At 47.0% G+C, this 17,479-nt stretch overlaps 1 protein-coding gene across 1 annotated transcript; it reads left to right on the top strand.

The window, feature by feature from the left end:
• The first annotated feature begins 796 nt into the window (after positions 1 to 796).
• On the top strand, positions 797 to 10,047 carry LOC106566051 (PAK4-inhibitor INKA2). Its single transcript, XM_045692142.1, has 3 exons — positions 797 to 848; positions 5,215 to 5,378; positions 6,587 to 10,047. The coding sequence occupies exons 1-3, from the start codon at positions 797 to 799 to the stop codon at positions 7,697 to 7,699; spliced, it is 1,329 nt and encodes a 442-aa protein (XP_045548098.1). The 3' UTR covers positions 7,700 to 10,047.
• The last annotated feature ends 7,432 nt before the right edge of the window (positions 10,048 to 17,479 follow it).

Here is a 17,479-nt window from a genome sequence, read left to right as displayed (position 1 = left end):
TTGGGCTGGTAGTGGTATGGCTCTGAGTCGGAGCAGTGGTCTCTTGTTCGTTTGTTTGGAGCCTCTCCTGTGGTTCCATTCTCCAGCCAGCCCTTCCTTCCCCTCTGCTAAAATTGGCCGAGGTCACATTGGCAGCTGCATGATGTGATCATTGTGTTTCAGAGATCGCTGATAACCTCCCACAAGGACTAATGTATTTATGCCACTCCAATCTGCACAGAGATCTGATGAACGTGATTTACAGTGAAAGTAAATTCTTCAACAGAAAACGTAAGCAAGTTGCTCAAGACCTAATTCATTTCATGGTTATTGGGGCAGCAGGTAGCCTAATGGTTAGAGCATTGGGCCAGTGCCCGAAAGGTTGCTGGATTGAATCCCCGAGCATACAAGTTAAAAATCAGTCGTTCTGCCCCTGAACGAGGCAATTAACCCACTGTTCCGCGGTAGGCCATCATTGTAAATAATATTTTTTTCTTAACTGACTTGCCTAGTTAAATAAAGGTTAAAAAAAAATAGATAATTGTAATGACTTTATCTCAACCGTTTGCAGTACAATGATGCAGTAACATTTGATATTGTTATTATTATGCATTTTGTTTGGATAGTAAACTAATGCTCACTTGAACAGCACACAGCATGTACAGACTTTCTGTTCTGCTGTTGGTCATTGTGAGCCAAGGCTCCAGATTGGATCACCAACCGTCTCCAAAACGGTTCTTCCAAAGAAGTAGCTTGGTAATCTCTCCAGCTTCACTCAGGCCAGGAAACTGCCCATTAGACCACCTCCCAGTGTTAGATGCCCCAGGAGGCCTGGTCTGGCTCACCCCACAACAGGGCTCTGCTCTATGGTCAGCACAGTGCAGCGGCTCACCCCACAACAGGGCTCTGCTCTATGGTCAGCACAGTGCAGCGGCTCACCCCACAACAGGGCTCTGCTCTATGGTCAGCACAGTGCAGCGGCTCACCCCACAACAGTGCTCTGCTCTATAACATGGCTACAACAATCAAACTAGTAGTAGTAGTTTAAAGGGTAATAAAAAAACGGTGATGCACATTCATCTTATAAACTATTTATCGTTATTATGTCAATTGTATTTTTGTCCATATTGACCATCTCTAGTATAGAGGCATGGCCTGTATGCACCCAACACAGATTCTATTACTGCTCCTGACCAACACAGCCTACCATTCATACTCAATGAGAGGTGTGTGGGGGGTTGTGGGGATGTTTGTGTGTGCGTGTGTGCGTGCATGTGCGTGTGTGTGGGATAATGCCCTCTCTAATAGCCCAGGGTTTGATAAGCTGGCCTTGGCCTCCCATTTCCCCTGCCTCTGGTCAACAACTCTGAATGGCTCTCTTTACGTTCATGACATTAAATAAGGGTGTTTAGTTGACTGTCCCTTATTACAATGAACTGCCACTTAAAGACGTGTTTTTGTGTGTTGGTTTGTTTCACTGAATCCAGTTCAACCATGTCAATGAGGGTTCTGCGAACAGCCACACATACAGGGAGCCGGATTTACCCATTCCAAATGTGTCAGGTTTGCTCGCATTTATTTTCCCCTTAACTGAATGAGAAAACACGTAAGAGCACAGACCCTAATCTCAACTGAGCGCAATATAGTGTTTGTTTATTTATGCTGGGTTGGATTTAATTCACATTCATGCATTTTCAATGACTAGTGTGTGTTAACTGAACACTCCTTTCCTGCTTTTAGCGAAGAGTTTGATATGAATTTGAAGAAAAAAGCACTGACATCATCACCTTAACTTTTAAAGGCCCAATGCAGCAGTTTTATATCAATATCAAATCATTTCTGGGTAACAATTAAGTACCTTACTGTAATCGATTTCCATTAAAATGGGCAAAATAGGTTTTGGGAAAAAAACTATTTCTCAAGCAAGAATTTAGCTCGGACTGTCTGGGAGTGGTCTGAGTGGGATGGGAAAACTGAAAACTAGCTATTATTGGCAGAGAGGTTTGGAACTCTCTTTGTTATTGGTCTATTAACCAATTTACCAAAACTCCCACCCATGCAAACCTACTGAGTAGAAGGTCCTGTGTAGATTGTATTTTCAACCAGCCAGGCTGGTCTCATAGACTAGACGTAAAATAGTAAACGAAAATCCAGGACGCTCAAATAAATATGATGTTACGTTTGGTTACATAAGAGAGAAGGTTACTGAAGGCAAAAACAAAAGGGAAAAACACGAACGTATATCCAAAGTTTACGTGTTTGAATCTCATCACTGACAAATGTAGCTAATTAGCAACTTTGCAACTACTTACTACTTTTTAGCCACTTTGCAACTACTTAGCATGTTAGCTAAACCTAACACTAACCTTAACCATTTAACCTAACTCCTAACCTTAACCCCTAGCTCACCTAGCTAACGTTAGCCACAATAAATTGGAATTCGTAACATATCATCCGTATTTCAAATTCTTAACATATTGTATCATACGAATTGTAATTCCTAGCATATCATACGAAGTGGATGATGGATATCCACAAATTGATACGTACCATACCAAACCTAACATATCATACTCATTTGAGTGTTCACTATTTGACGTCTACCCCTGAGTCCAGGTTGAACCAGCAACTATCAGGAAATAACAGTGCTAAATTTTTTTCCACACATTTACAGTGTTAGTTTCATAAGCTGTTTTACAATATGATATAAAACACAGGAAAACATAAATTGTACTGCGCTGGGCCTTTAATGGCTAATCATCCAACATTAATTCAAGACTGGCAGCGATTATTCCCAGAGTTTGAGCACATTGAGTTCATCATTGACAATTAGCTTTAGTTTGTGTGTGAGGATGGCTGGATTGCCTTTAACCTGCACTCTTACTTCTCAATACATTATCAGTCATTCCCCAAACCCTTACAGCCGACAGTTACAGGTAGACAGTAACATATCACACTGCTGAAGTAATGCTAACACACTAACGTTGCTGAAAGCTGCTGACTTAGCTTCAGTATTTGAGACATTGCTTAAGTTAATGGTACCACACAATGTTTCATGCCCTGAAGCTCCTGATTCACAGTTTTCCTCCCCATTTTCTGAGATTTAGACCTGGAGGATGTGGAGCAGCGCCTGTCTGTTCCAGTTAATATGAGAGGGAGGCGAATAGCAGCAGTATTCTATGAGCCACTGACTCAAGACATCTCTGCAACACATTACAGTAAACATCTGGGGTGGTACAGTACACTGCCCTGGGGGGTGGGGGGGCAGTCACTCACTCAGTCTCATCCAGCAAAAATCTGATGCCAGCTATAGGCTATGATTTGGGGTGGCGAGTAGCCTAGTGGTTAGAGTGTTGGACTAGTAACCGAAAGGTTGCAAGATCAAATCCCTGAGCTGACAAGGTAAAAATCTGGTGTTCTGCCCCTGAACAAGGCATTTAACCCACTGTTCCTAGGCTGTCATTGAAAATAAGAATTTGTTCTTAACTGACTTGCCTAGTTAAAATAAAATCCTGGAAACGTCTGACATATTTGGGTTAAAAGTTTTGTGGCCATGCGCTGGCAGAGCAAGTGCCTTAGATGGCACAGTGAGGCCAACAATAGGACTGCTCCGCAGGGCACATGATCAATCATTTAACAGAGCCAGAGAGTCAAGATGGAGTAAACCACGTGTGCTTTTTGATAACTGGAGGGAATGCGTGTATTTGGGGACACGGAGAAGGGTTGCATGTGAGCAGTAAGCAAGGCATTAAAAAATGGCATGCATGAACAAGTTAGCCAGCTAGATTCCATGAGAATAGGATGAATAGTAGCATCTCCAAACAGGGGTTGTAGTGAAGCTGTAGAAGGCTAACTTCTATACCTTGTGACGTAGTCTTTTGAATCATTCTGGTGTAATGTTTTTGAAAAAGCCACATGTTGTTTAATGGAGATGTCAGTATTTGGGAAAGTGTGCATCATGTGGTAATGCTGGTTGAACTTTGATGTGGTTTGAAGTAAACCGTAGTTCTATCCAGTCTGTTCCCCAGCTTCTAAAGACTCCAGCTAATTATACCTAATGAAGTCAACCATAGGTGTTAGCGCCTAGAACCACAGAGAACCGCAGGAGAACACAGAGATGACCTCATTGTTCCAATTACCTTCTCCTTCTATAATGGCTACTCAGGAACAAAGACTCCTTTGTCTCCAGCATATGCATAGATAGGCTTATTATATGACCTTTGCCAATGTTATTCATACCCTGAGCTATTCCACTATCTATCCATATGCTTCAGAGTAGGCCTACTGATGTTACTTTTCATTTTCGGTGGAAATGTCAGCTGAGCTGCGTATGGAATAAAATGACATCTTCTATGAGACCTTTTCAAGTGCTTCTTAATGCCTAATGATCTTTGTTTGATATGCAGAACTGAAAGGCTAGTTTAGGGTTTGTCAGTGCAGTGGCTCTTGCAACGGTTGAAAGCAGACAAATTTCAAAATTCAACAGATTATTTTTCATGCAGATTATCTTGAGTTACTCTTTCAATATGAAAAAGTATTTTCAATATGATTCATGAGGGCTCTTTACATATGAAGCATTATAACATGTTATTAACATGTTACATTTGACTCGCTGTTACATAAAAACAACAGTCATACACTAGGACAAACTTGCAGATTATTATATTCCCCTCTCAATCACTGCTGGTGATACTCTCCTGTCTGTCATATGCTACTGTGTTAGTTACTGTAAAACAGGATCCAATGCTTTCCCACTAGGCACTAATGGTACCCAGATACAGTACCACTGACCTTGTGACTTATGACACCCACCCACTTCCCGTTCTTCAATCATTTAGACCGCTGCGCCACGTCTAGATGGATTAAGGCACTGCATCTCAGTGCTAGAGGCATCAATGCAGACCCTGGTTCGATCCCGGGCTGAATCACAACTGGCCGTGATCGGGAGTCCCATAGGGCGGCGCACAATTGGCCCAGCGTCGTGCGGGTTAGGGGAGGGTTTGGCCAAGGTAGACCATCATTGTAAATAACAATTTGTTTTCAACTGACTTGCCTAGTTAAATAAAGGTTAAAAAAAATAAACACATGGCAAGGCCCCCATAACGACCTTCACACCCGAACTTACCCTGCTGTTACCCCTAAAACCACTTCCACTGCTGCTGACTCTCACCCGGTCTTTGTCAATCAATGTGTGCTTGAGTGAACCCACCCCCACAGTTAGGGATTAACATCTAGACACACAGCTGATTGGCTACCAGGACTGGCCCTGGCTTCATATAGGGGCTGACAGGAAGGGCTGTTTGAAAGGTGAGAGAGAGGGGAGCAGAGACGGACTGACAGAGCAGCCAACAGAGAGGAGAAAAGAGAAAGGGAAAGACTTCTGGGAAAGTTATAACAAGGTAAGTTAATTTATTAGGATCTTAGACTCATGGATAGATTGATGATCTAGGACGTATGGAGGGAGATATGCTGGGCAATGTAAACATACGTTTTCCATGCCAGTAAAGCCCCTTAAATTTGAAATATTTAATTGATATGAAGTTGGATGTTGATGTGTCTGCCCTGTAAAAGTGTCAAGAACATTGACAGACCAGAGGTTTTCTATAGTCATTGTATTGAACAGCACTTTATCTAACTTGTTTTGATGTTTGCATTCTAATGTGAGTTGGAGCAATCTCGTAAGTGCACACATATAATGTTACATTGTTGGTATGGTGGACAAATTGTATTACCCAAGTAGAGGAGTTGTTCTAGGGTGAAAGCTGTCTCTATTCAGAGAGATCTGTGTTCAGTGAAAACCCATAGTTGATCAGACTACTGAAATGTTATCCCTTATTTTATCCATTATACCAATGCGTTATTCAAATGTTCGAATACAACATGGTATTCTCAAAAGGATATCCGCAAATCTTTTTCTATTTCTGTAAAGCTACATTTGACGTAAGATCACACAGCTTTGCTTTTAATAGGTTGCATTTGCCTCTGTGTATTCTTAATTTCAAAGACATAACAGTCATATCAAAGTGAGTCAGGGTGCATGGCTTCATTTTTAACAAGTCAAGACATAGGGTCAGGTTGTTGCCTCAGGGATTAGCTGGTTGCAGGGGAAACAGTTACAACATGGTCACATGACGTAAGCTCAGTCCCACAGGATGCTGGCACAGAGAGAGAGAGAGAAAGAGCTGCAGCCAGTGCTACTCCTCCCTACAGCTGCCGGGCGACAGGGTCCTCTCACATATTCAGGCCAGATGGGGGCCCTATCATTCAAAACAGGTCACGTGACTGAACAAACCATGTGTGGCCTCACAACAAGAAAGAGCAACAGTGCAGAGAGCGATTAACTGTAGCAACACTAAAGGAAGAATTAATTCATATGTTAGTACCATGTGTACATTTTGGTTTGTCCTTGAGTGCATTTATTTGTCCTAAGAGGTGCTGTGATTTAACAAGTTCAACCGTACAGGGGCAATGAAAACAATGGTCGATGTTTGAAAGAGGGTTATGGGTCAAGTGCTTGAATGGATGAGTTTTGCGGGTCCTTTTCTGAAGCTAACTAGCCATTTCCCTGTTGTTTTTTTCTCCCTCCTCTCCCTCTCCCTCCCTACAGGTATCTATGAAGGAGGCAGGAGATGGCCTCCATGCTCAGATGAACTCCATGATGGGGGCTCTTCAGGAACTCAAGCTTCTACAGGTGCAGACAGCGCTGGAGCAGCTAGACATCTCAGGCGGGTCTGTCCAAAGGGCGGCCCCACCACCAGCAGAGGACACATGCCCTGGCCCTACCCCCAGCCCCAATGCTACCATTGGCTTTGTCCACGATGAGACCTTGAGGCCCCCCCTTGTCAGGACAACCAGCGAGGAGCAGCAGCAGAGCCGGGGGGGGCACCAGAGCAGCCTGGGCACCTCGCCCTCTTCCTCCAGCCTGGAGACAGTAGAGAGTGAGAGTGAGAGCCAGCCTCTCCCCCGCAGAGTGTCTGGATACACCGCCCCACAGGTGGAGTACTGCGTCCCACGTCTTTGCCAAGTGTTTCCAGAGCATCGTCAGCCGGCTCACCCAAGCCAGGTAGTGGATCTCCCTGGCATTCTCTACAGCCTCTCCAAGGAAGGCCCCTCGCTGGACAGCGACTACTCCCTGGACAGCATGGACGACTCCAGAGACTGGACCTCCTCGCTCATGAGCCGCAGCCGCAACCGGCAGCCGCTGGTGCTGGGGGACAACGTTTTCGCCGACCTGGTGGGCAACTGGCTGGACCTGCCTGAGCTGGAGAAGGAGGAGATGATTGGCTGGACTGACAGGCCTGACTCCCCAGCCCACCCTCTCCGTCTCAGCCGCTCCCAGGAGATCTGCAGGAAGGTCTCTCTGACCACCAATATCTTCAAGAAGTTCCTGCGTAGTGTGAGGCCCGACAGGGACAAGCTACTTAAGGAGAGGCCTGGCTGGATGGTCCCTGAGAACCAGGAGGCCGAGCTCTTTAAGAGGCCCAAGAAAGTGTCTAAGCAGCAGACCAAGGGGAGCTTCTACCTCCCATTCTGGGCAGGTGTAGGGCAGCAGGGTAAGGGACGGCCATGTCCCCAGCTGGCTGAGGAGAGACATCCCACGAGCCAGAGCCAGGGCCAGTTCTCTGGGCTTTACATAGACAGGAGACAGGAGTGGAGACAGGAGGCCAGAATGGAGAAAATGCTGCCTTTGTTTGACTACAACACGGCTGTGTGGGTCTGATGCTGACGCTGCTCCAGGATGCTGTGGTGGTGGCAGGTGTTGGGGATTTGGCTGGGAGCTCTTTGGTGGAAACAAGGAGGTTTGTGTGTCTGTCTGTCTCCTTCTCCCAGAGAACAGGCAGACTAAGGGATGAATATCCACACTATTTCCCAATAGAGAGATTATCAGGGCAACTGTATGTCTGACAATCCTAAGACCTTTTTGTCTGTGACTGTGAGAGCAAGCAGGACTTTCTCTTATAGATGGGTTCACCAAAGTTAATAAGATTCTAATGAGTGCATAAGTGCCCTGGACTATACAATATACGGTACTTCAATATGGACATAATAATGCTCTGAATTTCTCTCGTTGTTACAGCATCATCATGGTTTCAAACTTCAACCCTGTTTCATATGTTTGAATTCTACTGTATACCCAAGTGTCTCCCCACCCTCATCTCGTACTTCTATCAGTTGTGACACATCCTGCATGGGCACTACTAAATGTTTCATCTATGACATTGTGAAACTGCCACTAAACACAACCACAGGTGCTTCTCTACCTCGCTGCCCAGAGTCAGACGGCTGGATGAATACACACAGAGTGTAATATTGTTCCATCAGCCTCACTCAGGGATCGGGATGTGGCCTGTGTGACCGACTGGGTTCAAACCTGGATCTCCTGTACACCACCAGACTGTTAGCCCGCTGAGGTAAAGCCTAGGTATTAGCTTGGGGAGCTAACACAGGTCTTCAGGTCTCAGGCAAGGTTACTCATCACATGGTTCCTTGGTTCCGAACCACCTCTGTTACATCTTCACCATCCACCTACACACACAGGATAGGGTTAAAGGCCCAGTGCAGTCAAAAACTAGATTTAACTGTGTTTTATATATATTCCCACACTAATGAGGTTGTGAAAATTATTATAATGCCCTTTTAGTGTGAGAGCTGTTTAAAAAGACATGCAGACATGATGGCACATTGTGACTCTTCAGCCAATCCTCCTGGGTAGTGTATTATACATGGCAGAGAGAGAGAGAGAGAAAGAGCTGTGTACCATCTGGTTGCCTACAGTTACATAAGGACAAGCTAGCAGCACAGACAGGAGATGCAGTCATTCAGCGTAGGCTGTCGAGTGTTTTGAAAGCAACTCTAAGCTGTGATGCTGACATTACATGTATATGTCCTATGTATGTAATGCCAGACAGGGCCTGGAGAGTTCAAGTAGAAAGCAGACGACTGAGGAGGAGGAGAGTGTTTACAGTGAATCATTCCACATGTACATGCAGTACTAAATGTCATGATGTCAACAAAGTCGATTAGCCGTTGTGTTCAGTTCATTTAAAAAGGGACTTAAAGAGATGGAGGTTGAACCCGGTAGATATGTGGTTAGACCAAGCAGTCTTTATGAAACTGTATGAAGGAGGTGTTGGGGAAGAGATTTGAGAGAGCAGCATGAACATTACAATGGTTTAGCAACATTTTCCATCATTTCCCAGAGCTGAGCTCCACATATCATTTCTTCAGGGAAATCACTGAAATTACAAAAACGATTTATCTTCTTTAGAAAACAAACGGTATGCAAGTACAATCCTCGGCCCTCACTAGTAATAAGAGTGGCCTGAGAAGTGAAACATCACCCCATCCATTCATTCAACAGACATGATTATGAATGTTCCAATGCAGCCATTTTTATCTCAATATCAAATAATTTCTGGGAAATAATTAAGTAACTTACTGTGATTGTTTTCAATTAAAATTGTCAAAAAGAAACAAAAATAGCTTCTTAGCATGATACATTTCTCAAGCAAAAATGTTGCTTGGACTGAGTGTGGAAGGGAAAACTGAAAACTAGTTGTTATTGGCAGAGAGGTTTGGAACTCTCATTCTTATGTCACCAGGCAGGCCAAAACTCCATCCCACCAAAAAGGCTGACATTTCAGGCGGTCTATTCAAACAGCTCTTACACTAAAAGGGCTTTATCATCATTTTCACAATTTCACAGCATTATTCCAACCTCATAGTGTGGAAATATATATAAAACACAGGCAAATCATGTTTTTGACTGTACTGGGCCTTTAAATATATCTTCATATACTGAAAACACATGGTTTTTGAAAATTCAGGTCGGATTATATTCAGTAAATCACACACACATACGGACGGTTTCTACAAAAACTGTTATGCCATAAGAGCCTCTATGAGCCTCTCTCTGCCTGTAGTCTTAATAATATTTACACCTATAATTGTCATTTTAGCACTTTTGTTAAAACTGCGGTTCTGCGAACCTCAAAGTGTTACTGAGTGTAAATTTGCACTGTAAAACTTCCACTGGCTCTTTGTAAATTAAACTTTTTTCTGAAGAGACTCTGGTTTCTTGACCGGAAATTGAATTTGTATATTCTGAACATAAATGTACTCTTTGACCGGTGACCAATTTTTATTGGGTGACTCTAATGTTGACCCAACATACTTCTAAACAATTAGTCTGTTTTGCTATTTTTAGATTTGAAATAGTTACTGTTTTTTGTGGGGATATGTTTTATATATCAACGATAATCCAGCTTTCTCTTTACTGAAAGGTTCTGAGTAGGATTTGACTCTGACCTGCTCTACTCTTCCCTGCTCTACTCTACTCTACTCTACTCTACTCTACTCTGCCCTGCTCTACTCTACTCTACTCTACTCTACTCTGCCATGCTCTACTCTACTCTACTCTACTCTACTCTACTCTACCCCTACTCTGCCCTACTCTACTCTGCCCTACTCTGCCCTACTCTACTCTGCCCTTCTTTGCTCTACTCTACTCTGCCCTTCTCTGCTCTACTCTGCCCTGCTCTACTCTGCTCTACTCTGCCCTGCTCTACTCTACTCTTCTCCGCTCTACTCTACTCTGCCCTGCTCTACTCTGCCCTACTCTACTCTGCTCTGCTCTACTCTACTCTGCCCTTCTCTGCTCTACTCTACTCTGCCCTTCTCTGCTCTACTCTGCCCTACTCTACTCTACTCTACTCTGACCTGCTCTGCTCTACTCTGCCCTGCTCTACTCTACTCTGCCCTGCTCTACTCTACTCTGCCCTGCCCTACTCTACTCTACTCTGCCCTACTCTACTCTGCCCTACTCTACTCTGCCCTTCTTTGCTCTACTCTGCCCTGCTCTACTCTACTCTACTCTGCCCTAATCTACTCTGCCCTTCTTTGTTCTACTCTACTCTGCCCTTCTCTGGTCTACTCTGCCCTGCTCTACTCTGCCCTTCTCTGCTTTACTCTGCCGTGCTCTACTCTACTCTTCTCCGCTCTACTCTACTCTGCCCTGCTCTACTCTGCCCTACTCTGCCCTTCTCTGCTCTACTCAACTCTGCCCTTCTCTGCTCTACTCTACTCTGCCCTTCTCTGCTCTACTCTGCTCTACTCTGCCCTGCCCTACTCTACTCTACTCTACTCTGCTCTGCTCTGCTCTACTCTACCCTGTCCTACTCTACTCTACTCTTCTCCGCTCTACTCTACTCTGCCCTGCTCTACTCTACTCTGCCCTTCTCTGCTTTACTCTGCCCTGCTCTACTCTACTCTGCTCTACTCTACTCTGCTCTGTTCTACTCGGCCCTTCTCTGCTCTACTCTACTCTGCCCTTCTCTGCTCTACTCTGCCCTGCTCTACTCTGCCCTGCTCTACTCTACTCAGCCCTTCTCTGCTCTACTCTGCCCTTTTCTGCTCTGCTCTCCTCTACTTTGCCCTTCTCTGCTCTACTCTGCCCTACTCTACTTTGCTCTGCTCTGCTGTCCCGGCCGGGAGGAGGCCATGCCTTCCGCATCCCCCAGCTCTGGGGTAACCTGGATGGCGAGTTACGTCATCTCCTGTTGGGCGCACACCGAGACGGCCCCTCCGATGGTTCCTGTATGAATCGATGGCATCGACACCAGCGCTCTGCTGGACTCTGACAGCATGGTGACCCTGGCCCACCCACAGTGGCTCACACGAGAGGGGAAGGGTGAACCGGGGGACGAGGAGGTGACGGTGTCCTGTGTACACTAGGACACGAAGAGGTACCCAACGGTGCCAGTGAGGATAACCACCCCAAGAGGGGAGTGCCAGATGCGCGTGGGAGCTGTTCTTAACCTACCTGTGTCCATTCTCCTCGGTCGAGACTGCCCTCTCTTCCAGGCCCTGTGGAGGAGGGACCTGGGGAGGCGAGCACGGGAGGTAGGAAGAAAATGAAAAAGGACGGTGGCCTGTGCAACCCAACCCCTGCCACGAGAGGTGTCCACTGGGCCCGAGTCGGACCCGGAGGAGGGAGACAACCCTGCTCCGGCAAGCAAGCCACCGTGCGAGGAAGACCTCATGCTCCGCTTTATGGCGGTGGCGGCCCTAGATGGACCTCCCGACACTAGAATCCTCACGGGTCAGTTCGGGATGGCCCAGTTAGAAGACCCCATACTCCAGAACGCTAGGGGCCAGGTGATTGCGGTGGATGGCGTACTGTTACCTGGGGTAAGTGATTGACGCTACCCCCACTTCGCAATCAAGCATAATTTATTGTATCAGTTAGTAAAGCATAATGGGGAGACAGTATGTTAGGACTGTGTTGCAGCTTGCCCACACCCACCTGCTTGGGGCACACCTGGGGATAGAGAAAACCAGGGAGCGGATCGGGAACCGGTTCCACTGGCCCGGAGTCAAGCGCGCCGTGGAGGACTACTGCCGTAATTGCCCGGAGTGCCAGATCACAACTCTGAGGGTGCATTATCAAAACCCTTTGGTTCCCTTGCCCATTATAGGAGTGCCATTCGAGCGGATGGCAATGGATCTGGTGGGTCCGTTGGTGAAGACCGCAAGGGGACACCAATACATCCTGTTCATCGTGGATTACACCACCCGGTATCCTGAGGCAAAAGGTATCGCGGCAGCAAAAGGTATCGCACGGGAGCTCTTCCATTTATTTAGCCGGGTGGGTATTCCGCAGGAAATCCTGACGGACCAGGGCACCACGTTCATGTCTCGGGTGATGAAAGATGTCTACAATCTGTTACGAATAAAACAGGTGAGGACCAGTGTGTACCATCCACAAATGGGCTGGTGGAACGCTTCAACAAGACCCTAAAACAGATGCTGAAGAAGGTCATCGAGAGAGACAGGAGGAACTGGGACCAGCTGCTGCCCCACCTGATGTTTTCAGTGAGCGAGGTACCCCAAGCATCCACAGGGTTCTCCCCCTTTGAGCTCCTGTATGGCCATTGGCCCTGCAGGCTGCTGCACCTAGCCAGGGAGGTCTGGGAAGAGCAGCCAACCCCCCTTTGCAGCATAGTAGAACATGTGGAGGAGATGAGGGAGAGGATGACAATGATTTGGCCAGTGGTGAGAGAGCACGTGGCCCAGGAACAATGTGCCCAAGAGCATGCCTACAACAGGGGGGCCCAACCATGAGAGTTCCAACCAGGGGAGAAGGTCTTGGTGCTGATCCCTACAACAGAGAGTAAATTCCTGGCTACGTGGCATGGGCCCTACATTATACATTTAGCAGACACTCTTATCCAGAGCAACTTACAGTAGTGAATGCATACATTTCATACAATTTTTTTTCTTCTCCGTACTGGTCCCCCGGGGGAATCGAAACCCACAACCCTGGCGTTGCAAACACCATGCTCTACCAACTGAGCCACACAGGACCCTACAACATCATTGAGCGGGTAGGCGATGTCAACTATAAGGTCCGCCAACCGGGGCAGAGAAAACCCCTCCAGCTTTACCATGTGAACTTACTGAAGAAATGGCACGCACGCGAGGCACTGTGCGTAACGTGGACCCGGCCACAGCAGGTCGAAGTTGCAATGGGGGAAGACATCAGCCAGACCCAATGACGAGCTCAGAGAGTTGGTCCAGCGGAATATGGCCGTGTTCTCCGAGGTGCCGGGGCGCACGGATCTCGTGGAACATCATATCCACACCCGTCCAGGAGAAAAAGTGCGTAAACGGCCATACCGGATACCAGAAGCCCGGAGGGTGGCAGTCCAGCGGGAAGTGGCAACAATGCTAGAAATGGGGGTACACACAGTGAGTGGTCTAGCCCCATAGTGCTGGTTCCAAAACCGGACGGAACCATCAGCTTCTGTAATGACTTCCGGGGCCTGAACGAGGTCAGTAAGTTCGATGCCTACCCCGTCCCCCAGGTGGACGAACTGATCGACCGCTTTGGGATGGCGAGATATGTCAGCACCTTGGACCTGATGAAGGGGTACTGGCAGGTGTCACTGGCAGCGGCCTCCAGGGAGAAGACTGCCTTCTCCACCCCGGGGGGGGGGGGGCTATACCACTACCGGGTTCTGCCTTTCGGGCTCCACGGGGCACCAGCAACCTTTCAGCGACTCATGGACCGCGTCCTGCGGCCGCACAGTGAGTACGCAGCTGCTTATCTGGGTGACATAATTGTGCACAGTGACAGTTGGGAGTCACATCTTTGTAGGTTACAGGTCGTGGTGGATGCGCTAAGGGATGCAGGTCTGACCGCGAACCCCCACAAGTGCAAACTGGGCTATGCCGAGATGGAGTACCTGGGCTATCAGATCGGGAGGGGAAATGTGAAACCGCAAGAAAAAAAATCGCTGCCATTAGGGGATGGCCGGTCCCCTGAACCAAGAGGCAGGTGAAGTCATTCCTGGGGTTAGCAGGGTACTACAGTAGATTTGTACCTAACTTTGCCGCTATAGCTTCTCCCCTCACAGACTTAACAAAGGCATGACACCAAGCCACAGTAGAGAAGAAGGACCGAGCCAAACCTAAGTGATTTTCTTTGTTATGTTTATTTTCTGTCTTAGTAAAGTTGTTTTTGCGGACTAAAACCTCTCTGTCTCTGTGTCAATCTCTGCACGCTCAACCCAACACCCCACGGTTTACCACAAGATGCTTAATATGAGTCTAGAAGGAGAGTTTGCAGTCTAGTCAGTCACCTAGGAATGTGTAGTTGTCCACATATTCTAAGTCAGAACCGTCCAGAGTAGTGATGCTAGTTGGGCGGGCGGGTGCGGGCAGCAATTTGTTGAAGAGTATGCATTTAGTTTTACTAGTGTTTAAGAGCAGTTGGAGGCCACGGAAGGAGTGTTGTATGGCATTAAAGCTCGTTTGGAGGTTTGTTAACACAGTGTCCAAAGAAGGGCCAGATGTATACAGAATGGTGTCGTCTGCGTAGAGTTGGATCAAGGAATCACCCGCAGCAAGAGCCACATCAATGACATATACAGAGAAAAGAGTCGGGCCGAGAATTGAACCCTGTGGTACCCCCATAGAGACTGCCAGAGGTCCGGACAACAATACGGTGATTGACCGAGTCGAAAGCCTTGGCCAGGTCGATGAAGACGGCTGCACAGTACTGTCTTTTATTAATGGCGTTTATGATATCGTTTAGTACCTTGAGTGTGGCTGAGGTGCACCCATGATTAGCTCAGAAACCGGATTGCACAGTGGAGAAGGTATGGTGGGATTTGAAATGGTCAGTGATCTGTTTGTTAACTTGGCTTTCGAAGACTTTGGAAAGGAAGGACAGGATGGATATAGGTCTGTAAGAGTTTGGGTCTAGAGTGTCACCCCCTTTGAAGAGGGGGATGACCGCGACAGCTTTCCAATCTTTAGGAATCTCGGACGATACGAAAGAGAGGTTGAACAGACTAGTAATAGGGGTTGCAACAATGGCAGCGGATAATTTCAGAAAGAGAGGGTCCAGATTGTCTAGCCCAGCTGATTTGTACGGTTCCAGGTTTTGCAGCTTTTTCAGAACATCTGCTATCTGGATTTGGGTGAAGGAGAAGCTGGGGAGGCTTGGACAAGTAGCTGTGTGGGTGCGGAGCTGTTGGCAGGGGTTGGGGTAGCCAGGAGGAAAGCATGGCCAGCCGTAGAGAAATGCTTATTGAAATTCTCGATTATCGTGGATTTATCGGTGATGACAGTGTTTCCTAGCCTCAGTGCACTAGGCAGCTGGGAGGAGGTGCTCTTATTCTCCATGGACTTTACAGTGTCCCAGAACTTTTTGGAGTTAGAGCGGCAGGATGAAAATTTATTTTTGAAAAAGCTAGCCTTGGCTTTCCTAACTGACTGTGTGTATTGGTTCCTGACTTCTCTGAAAAGTTGCATATCACGGGGACTATTCGATGCTAGTGCAGTACACCACAGGATGTTTTTGTGCTGGTCGAGGGCAGTCAGGTCTGGAGTGAACCAAGGGCTATATCTGTTCTTAGTTCAAAATTTTTTGAAAGGGGCATGCTTATTTAAGATGGTGAGGAAATTACTTTTAAAGAACAACCAGGCATCCTCTGCTGACGGGATGAGGTCAATATCCTTCCAGGATACCCCGGCCAGGTCGATTAGAAAGGCCTGTTCACAGAAGTGTTTTAGGGAGCGTTTGACAGTGATGAGGGGTGGTCGTTTGACCGCGGACCCATAGCGGATGCAGACAATGAGGCAGGGATTGCTGAGATCCTGATTGAAAACAGCAGAGGTATATTTGGAGGGCAAGTTGGTCAGGATAATATCTATGAGGGTGCCCATGTTTACGGATTTGGGGTTGTACCTGGTGGGTTCCTTGATCATTTGTGTGAGATTGAGGGCATCTAGCTTAGATTGTAGGACGGCCGGGGTGTTAAGCATGTCCCAGTTTAGGTCACCTAGCAGAACAAACTCTGAAGTTAGATGGGGGGCAATCAATTCACATATGGTGTCCAAGGCACAGCTGGGAGCTGAGGGGGATCTATAACAGGCGGCAACAGTGAGAGACTTATTTTTGGAGAGATTGATTTTTAAAATTAGAAGCTTGAACTGTTTGGGCACAGACCTGGAAAGTATGACAGAACTTTGCAGGCTATCTCTGCAGTAGATTGCAACTCCTCCCCTTTGGCAGTTCTATCTTGACGGAAAATGTTGTAGTTGGGATGGAAATCTCAGAATTTTTGGTGGCCGTCCTAAGCCAGGATTTAGACACGGCAAGGACATCAGGATTGGCGGAGTGTGCTAAAGCAGTGAGTAAATCAAATTTAGGGAGGATGCTTCTGATGTTAACATGTATGAAACCAAGGCTTTTACGGTTACAGAAGTCAAGAAATGAGAGGGCCACACAGGGGGGACACACCGGGGGGACAGAGAATAAAAGGAGCAGATTTCTGGGCATGGTAGAATAGATTCATGGCATAATGTACAGACAGGGGGTATGGTAGGGTGCCGGTACAGCAGAGGTAAACCCAGGCATTGAGTGACGACTCTGCCCTGTTCTGCTCTACTCTGCCCTGGTCTACTCTGCCCTTCTCTGTTCTACTCTACTCTACTCTGCCCTACCCTACTCTACTCTACTCTGCCCTGCTCTACTCCCTGCCTTCTCTGTAGGCCTAAGAAGTGCTGGACCATGACTGACACTTTTAGTGGGAAGCAAGTCAGCTCCTGTGCATCAATTTAGGCAAAAGTAAGTCTAAATCTGTATCACAATTCCATCCGTGTGTCTAATTAATAAACATACTGGTTCCAGTTTCTCTTGGAACAAAAGCGATGGATGCTGGCTGACCACCCATCCCCCGAGCCCCCCCTTCCCATCCATTCTCCAACCCTTAGCTAGGCTGCTGTCGCTCTCTCACAGCCCTGTCTAGCCCCGGCCACACCACCGCCTGATAAAAAATCTAGGGCACAATGCTTAACACATATGCATCCCTATACAACCCTGCAGCCCTGTAACCCCTTACAAGAGGCAGGCAGCCTCCCTCACAGCTTATAGTAGAAATTAAGAAATGATCATATTAAAACAATTACTTTATGGTGAGTGGGGGGATTA

This window comes from Salmo salar, chromosome ssa12, assembly GCF_905237065.1.
Source record: "Salmo salar chromosome ssa12, Ssal_v3.1, whole genome shotgun sequence".
In the NCBI taxonomy this organism is placed as follows: domain Eukaryota; kingdom Metazoa; phylum Chordata; class Actinopteri; order Salmoniformes; family Salmonidae; genus Salmo; species Salmo salar.
This window is presented reverse-complemented; position numbering and strand designations above follow the sequence as displayed.

Coding starts and splice junctions, on each gene's coding strand:
- LOC106566051 (XM_045692142.1), top strand. CDS start 797: ATGCCCCAGGAGGCCTGGTCTGGCTCACCCCACAACAGGGCTCTGCTC. Junction 849..5,214: donor CAACAGGGCTCTGCTCTATG/GTCAGCACAGTG, acceptor ATTAACATCTAG/ACACACAGCTGATTGGCTAC. Junction 5,379..6,586: donor TCTGGGAAAGTTATAACAAG/GTAAGTTAATTT, acceptor CCCTCCCTACAG/GTATCTATGAAGGAGGCAGG.